This window comes from Lates calcarifer, linkage group LG11 (assembly GCF_001640805.2).
Source record: "Lates calcarifer isolate ASB-BC8 linkage group LG11, TLL_Latcal_v3, whole genome shotgun sequence".
Classification (NCBI taxonomy): domain Eukaryota; kingdom Metazoa; phylum Chordata; class Actinopteri; family Centropomidae; genus Lates; species Lates calcarifer.
This window is the reverse complement of record NC_066843.1, coordinates 11,801,852-11,809,328: the sequence shown is the minus strand read 5'-3', so window position 1 is coordinate 11,809,328 and position 7,477 is coordinate 11,801,852. Positions and strand designations below refer to the sequence as shown.

General features: G+C 44.7%; 1 protein-coding gene across 1 annotated transcript in view; it reads left to right on the top strand.

Annotated features, from left to right (window-relative positions):
* Positions 1 to 619: 619 nt before the first annotated feature.
* Positions 620 to 7,477, top strand: part of fam20ca (FAM20C golgi associated secretory pathway kinase a) — a 37,036-nt gene continuing 30,178 nt past the window's right edge. The window contains 4 exon segments of the mRNA XM_018671365.2: positions 620 to 1,868; positions 1,871 to 2,039; positions 2,838 to 3,022; positions 6,538 to 6,616. Coding sequence (XP_018526881.1) covers positions 1,487 to 1,868; positions 1,871 to 2,039; positions 2,838 to 3,022; positions 6,538 to 6,616 — 815 coding nt within the window. The 5' untranslated portion in view covers positions 620 to 1,486.

Here is a 7,477-nt window from a genome sequence, read left to right as displayed (position 1 = left end):
ATTTGAGTTTCAGATTGTTGCATAAAAAAATTAGCAAGATGTTTGATGATCTCTTCTTTCAGCTCTGTGAAAGTATAAAGTGCTTTTTTCACCATTTTCAGAACTTTATTAAACTGTAACAATCGATTAATCCAATCAATTTCAGTTCCTAATCAAAACAGTTTAGTCATCGCACAACTTTAATTATCTTTCCTGTGGCGTGGTCTGTCTTGTATGACAGAAGCTCCCAAAGACTTTTAAACTCGCTGATGGAAGAAATTATAACGTAAGTTCCACCATAATATTCTGTTTCTGTCTACTGGAGCGTATTGAGTCCAGTACAGTGCAGTCATCTGTGATTCTGTAAACCCCTCCTGAGCTTAACAGTAAATTTCAGTGATCCCTCATTTAGCAGGTGACCCCATTTGCTCGTCCTCAAGGACCCATCAGGGTCCCCCAGGAGCCCACTTGGAGAACCAATGGCTCATTGCGCACTTTGAAGAATCGCGTACAGTAGGAATACATACAGATTGTCTCTCTGATCATACATTATATCTGCAGCATACTGTTTCAGGTTGTGCCAACGCCCCCTGGCTGCCTTGGGGAGAGTTGCAGCCTCAGTGAAGAGGGGCGGGTGGGGGGTCAGTACACAGTTTTTTTTTTTTCCCCTCCCTGAATCTCGCCTTTCATGTCACTAGTGCTACTTGTATGTGCAGACGCAGCCAATCTCTTCCTCATGACGCCACCGAGGCTGGGCTCAGAGGGCTCCGATCATAATATTTAACACACCCACCCCTGGATGAACATTTGGAAGGAAGACAAGGCAGTGTTAAGAGGACAAATGACAAACAGGATCCCTGCACCTGCCAGCCAGTCCCTGATTTGACTTCAACGAGGCTCGCAGACAACAGCAAGAAGCGGGACAGCATCCAAGCATCTTTACCACGGATCACCTTGTTATTTTCAGGGAATTTTCATTTTCTCTCCTGATTATGAATTAATCCCAAATACCAGGAAGGCTGCGCTTTTATGGACTCTACCAGTCTCTCTTGTTACTTTTCCCCTCCTAGAAGACAGTTCAGTCACATCTCACTTCGTGCTGGCAGCAACACAAGGAAGCATCGGTGCTTTTAACAGGACCCCCTCTCCCTCATCTTACCTCTCCTCAGCGATTTACTCACCGCTCCGTCCTCCTGACACTGTGTCCTGTTCAACAACGCAATGAATGAAGAGCACTTTTTGAGCCTCTGCCAGTGAAGTGCTCACAATGTGTCGGTGTGTCCCACCGGTCTTGGAAGAATTGGGACTGTTGTAGAAAATAAAAAGACTGAGCGCATCATGGAGTTGTTAACATAGGCTGACACGCATTATGTGTGCAGTGATCAGAGTAAATCCTCCAACCAACATCGCTGCTTTGTCATCGAGTAATATTCTTGGACATCAATGTCGGTGCCGTAAGGTGCGCTGCGCTTAAAGGTCCTGCTCAGTGTAAAGAAGAAGAAAAAAAATGATCAAGATGATATTGTTCCGTAAATTCCGAGTGTTGATACTCATGGTGTTTTTGGTCGCGTGCACCATGCACATCATGATAGACTTGTTACCGAAACTAGAGAAGCGGGCGGCGGGAGCGGACAGCGGAGATGGCGGCTGTCAGTGCGCTCATCACCCGGGCGCGGAGACGCAGGGCTGGGGGAAGCAGCGCGCCAGGTCGGCGGCGGAAGCGGGCTGGCCTAACAAGCACACGCTGAGAATCCTGCAGGATTTCAGCAACGAGCCGAGCTCCAACCTCACGTCCCACTCCCTGGAAAAGATCACGGCGGTCGGGGACAGATCGGACTCCCTCAGGCGGACGAGACAGTCGGCGGCGGACCACAAGCCGCTCATCGGGGACGCGAGCGGGGTCGGGGGACCGTCCCTGCCCACGGTGTCTCCCGGCTGTCTGCTCTGTTTGAGCATCCCCTATACAAGGTTGACCTTCCTCCCCTCACGGACGATGATACTTTGTTCAACGTTAACACTGACATCAGGTTTTATCCCAGAGCAACAGGGAACCAAGGATGGTAAGACGATGGGCATCTGTTAAACTTAAAGGGTTACAAGTGGGACAGTGAAGTGTCAGGCTGCTTTCAACATGTGTGATTGGCGATGAGGAGGTTGAGGGGATTCCAGTAAGTAAGGGACAAAGTAGATGATTGTGCATGTTTGCTCCATAAAGAAATACACCATTCATAATCTGATATCAGCTTTTATGTGTTTAAGGTTTTAATGCTGTTCTAGTTTGAAATCACACACTGCCTTATATTAATGTGGCCTACAAATTATCAGATCTATCTATCTATCTATCTATCTATCTATCTATCTATCTATCTATCTATCTGTTTATCTGTCTGTCTGTCTGTCTGTCTGTCTATTTAAATGTCATCAACCAGCTGACAGGTTCATCCAGCCTGTCAGCTTCTGTCTCTTCGCTGCCTCCAGTATAATGTCCACTCATCCATCTGCTTGCAACCCCCCATCACTCCTATTGTCATGCCATCTTATCCATGTGGGCACGCAACTTATGAGTTACCATCCAGATGGATTTTTAAATATACTTGGATTATCTGTAGTCAGTGTGGCTGCATTTTAACCACGCATTATTATTAATAATAACAAGTCTCTGTGTTATTAAGATGGAGTGCTCTGTGCCAGCTCCTTCAGCATCAGTGAGTCTGATACAGTTGAGCCTATATTAAGAGACTGTAACAAATACTGTGGCCATCTATTATATACACTAAAAATAATCCTAACAGGAATCTGCTTGCACTACAACTTCTTGTTTAACGTTCTCTCCTCTCCTCTCCTCTCGTCATTTTCAGGCACAATGAGGAGGGGAACGAAGAGGAGGAGGAGTTCTCTCCAACGGGAGAGGTGACGGCAGAGTCCTACCCCAACTGGTTGCGTTTCCACATCGGGATCAACCGCTATGAGCTGTACGCCAGACACAGTCCTGTGCTGGACGCCCTGCTGAAGGACCTGGTCACACAGAGGATCACCAGCGTTGGTGAGTCAATCAGGGAGAGCTATGTTACCAAGGTGTGTGTATGTAGGTGATGGTTGTATGTGTGGTATGGTTAGCTGTATTGATTATTTGTTACCTATTAGATATTAACCTGTGTGTTGTTAAGTAAAAGACATTCTTGGTACTAAAGAAGTAGTGTCAGCCCAAACTGGTCAAACCTTAGATGTGCCTTTAGTGACTGTACCATGAATGTACACAGTGTGGTTGTTTTTCTGTGTATAGTATGACTGTGTGTGAGAAGGAGGCCACAGTCACACGAACCTGGTTCTGTATCCGCAGTTCTGCTTATGTGTGCAACTTCATAAATGTGTGTTCAGCTGCCTTTTCCCTCCGAGACTTGATATAGATCCTTACAATCTATGTTTATCAAATAATGTGGGTGTGTCTGCGTGTGAGAAAGGAGAGAAAATTGTGTATGTGTTGGGGCCAGCATATTAGTTAAGGTACTGAATGTGTGACTTAACTGTTAGTGCTGTGAAGTTTTGTTTCTGTAGAAGCTGTTGTTTCATTCAATAGCATTTAAGTGCTTAAATCCCCTAATGGAAAGAAAAGAAAGATCAGACATGCCAAAGGACTTTCCACAGCTACTTAACATTTTTCACATAAACTTAATGACAATATAAAGGGAAAGAACATTTGAGAAGAATTGACTCTGAATGCCTGAACTTTGCTTTCATTCCTAAACATCCGTCACTGTCTGACATTTGGAGATACTTTGCTTTTAAACCAGCTATGAAAACAGCACAAATTTGTTGCATAAATTAGTGCTAGAGCATCAAGACATTACAGTGTTGCTGCAGAAAGTGAGAAAAGTAGAAGTATGTCTATTAAGAATACATTATTTGACTACTGTCTGTATTTTGTATAAGACAGGTCTATTATTTAAGACTGATTTGATATTATTCTCCACTATTTTATTTCTGTAAAATGATACACTGTAAATGTGTGGCCAAATCTTTGAGAAAGGGAGCTTGTCTCTGTGTGAAAATACTGGAGACAAATAACTGTGATTAATAACCATGGCCACAATACTAACTGAAATAGTTAGGATTATCATTTTTGCTATAGTGTTCTTCTCTACTAGTGCATATTGGTTATCTGTATTGGCTGTCACATTGTTATTAGCCTTTCCATCTCTCACAGGCAGCTCACAATCATTCATACCACACATCTCAGTCTGTACTTTAATAGTGTGTGTGTGTGTGTGTGTTTCTCCCCTCTGTTTGGAGTATATAAACCATCAATCTGTGCCCAGACAAACCTATAAAAACACTGTCTGTCTGCAGGAAAGAAAACCCAGTGTGGTGTGTGTGCCTGGAAGCATACGATATGACAGCTTTTGTGCCTCGTAATTGCTGCACACACTTACCACTTATCTGTCTCACTAAAATTACAAAACAGAGACAGCATTAGAAAGTTTCTCTGCTCAGCATTTTCTCCGTAATAGCGCTTCACTCTCTCTCTCTCTCTCTCTCTCTCTCTCTCTCTCTCTCTCTCTCTCACTCTCTCACTCACTCACTCACTCACTCTCGCTCTCCCTCCTCTGTGTCTGTCTCTCTGTTGGGGGGCAGGCTGTGGCCTTTTGTTCAGACTTCAGCCGGACTCATAAATCATGCGCACAGTACTGTGAGGCAGCACAGGTGAGAGCAGGATGGATTTATCATCACGGCACGGGAGGGGGAATCTGATTGGTGGCTGGTGAGGCCTGGAGCTTTCTGAAAGACCAGGGAACGTGAAAGCGTAGAGATGGAAAAAAAAAAGGAAAAAAAGAGACATCGATTAATTTATGGAACGCTTGGAGAAACAGAGAAAAGATAGATGGTTAGATGAACAGAAACACATACATTCGCTCACAGATACTGAGACAGATGGCCTTTAGGAGAATCAAAAAGAATGTCTTGTTGAAGTTCAGTGTTGTTCACGTGTGGTTGCATGTCAGCGCAGATACGATTCAGAGAAACAATCAGCTGAGCTTTGCCTGGGTTTTCCACAGGGGATTACCTTTTGTAGTTTTCGATTAGAAACAAAAACGGCCAGCACCAGGCAGTGAATTGAGGTCAGTTCCTTAAGGATTGTGGCTTATGGGTTCAAGGTCACAGTATTAAAACGTAGTTCAGTCATTTGCAATTTCTCAAAGGTTTTAGGCTTTATGTATAGCTATACCAAGTTTGAAGATTACACACGCGGGGCACCATTCACTTGACCTGGCTTCAGCAAATCTGGCACACATATATGCCTGATACTCTCAGTGTATTCTTTGGCTCTGATTTCACTCAGTATCCGTCCTCCATCGTAAAGAAAAAGGCACTGACCCGGGGTGATGTAGGTTGTACTTTGTGCAACAGTGTATGTAAAATTCAGAAGCTTTTGAAAATGAGTCACGGTAAATGGGGAGGCTTGCCAGCGGTGAGTAAGATTAAGTGAGACAGACAGAGAATAACAGAGAGAATATGAGTAAAAAGGATGACATACACAGAAAAGGGGGTGGGGGGACAAACAGCAAGAGAGTCAATAAACGCTAAAGACAGCTCCGTGCAGGGGTAAGAGTACTGCCAGCTACTCAGCCAGCAAGCCAGTCAGTAAGTGGGTCCACCACAGGGGGCTTATGTTGATATTGGGGTTAGGCAGAAGCACTGTGTTGTGTAATATGCTCAAGTTAATGCGCTGTAATAAATGGGCAAATCCACCCAAAATCCTGTCCATTATGACAGAAACACAAGGCATTTAGACAGGCCCCGCGGTCCCTTTGTTTGAGTTGGATGAAGGCAGGGAGCTCACAGTGAGTCTCCTTCAGCCTCTGGGAGACGCCACACAGACGTGAGTGATAGTCGGACATGTGCCCCAGCTCCTCTCCCTGGGTGCGCGAGGTTGGTTGATGGGAGCAGGAGGGGAGTGTGTAACACGCACAAGCAATTGCTGACAATGTGTACAGTCCACGGGAGCTTATAGAGACACATATGGTCAGAATCAGGCCTGTTTTGGTGCACATGTGTGTGTACACACATGGATGGGAACACATAGTCGGGGTCAATTCGTTTTTGATTTTCAGGCAAATGATATTCCTCAAACTTGTGATGGGAGAGGATTTTCATCTCTGAGTTTCAGTGGATTTTTTTTGGCTCAAAGTCGCAGTCACCCTGTTGCATTCAGAAAAATTGTCCATTTCCATGTTCACCACTCCATCAAACCCCTGAATCAGTCATACATTAGTCGTCAGCAGATGCTTTTCATGCCGTTTTTCACTCTCAGTCACACCCAGCTCCTAACTACCACAGTTTCACTTTGATTGTACAGTGCCTGGCAAATTGTTCAGCAGATGTGATAGCCCTATTATGCATTCATGCAAAATTGCCTTCTCCAAATTGGCAAATAAGGGAACAGCTGTGGAAATGTGTGAGTGTATTTGTGTGTGTATTTATGTTTATCATGTGTGCGTGTGTTTGTGCTCCTGTGCAGCTTAGACGGCGATCTGACATTTCGATTGTTTTCTTCCCCAGCCATGAAATCGGGAGGCACCCAGCTGAAGCTCATCATGACTTTCCAGAACTATGGACAAGCGCTATTCAAGCCCATGAAGTAAGCAGCACAGTAACTTACTGCATGATAGCACAGTTAAACCACATTTACATATTATCCTGTGCCTGTGTCCTCTTGGTATTTCAGATAGTGTCATTGTTGCAGCAGCCATGGTAAAACACAATCTGCATTCACACCCCCCACACCCCCGCCCCAAAATAACATAACATCAAAAATCTGTTTGATGCGCCCACTTGTAATGCATATGTTTCAAGAGGGCTACACAAAATCTCATCTGAATAAGTGCCAGGCACTGCCGCTGCATCTTTCGGTGTGCTCAGATACACAGCTCTCCCCTCTGTGTGATCTTTCTTTCTGATGGGGGAATCGTCTGTCTGCTTTTTAATTAACATCAACAGGCTTATGTGTTAATTAAAATGAGCACTGAGCCGTCGTGGAGACGTCTTTGGGGAGGCATATATGCTGGCAAAGTCGCATTGCACATGAAAAAAAAGAAAAAAAAAAAGAAAATGCCCTCCCTCTTAGCTGCCAGTGAGTTTTGCCTGATGGATTCCCGTGCCAACGGGAATAAACAGTGTCCAGGCCAACTGGGCCGCGATCAGAGGTAATTGCTCAGGAACCTGGTTTGATTGCTATGAAATGCAGGAGGGTTTTCTACATGAGAGCCTCAGCGGAGGGTATTAGATTGTGGGGGAAAGAGATGGAAACAGAGGGGAAGAGGTAGAGACAGATAGAGGAGGCTGTTTGTGTGTCTTAGCCTGCAGAAACAGTGAGTGATGCCTTCTGAAAACTCCAAGTGTTACAACGCGACGACCTGCACAGGTATAGCTTGCAATTATTCTTTATTTCGAGTGAACCGAGCCCATTACCATACCAGCCACATTAAGTCACATTAAGTGT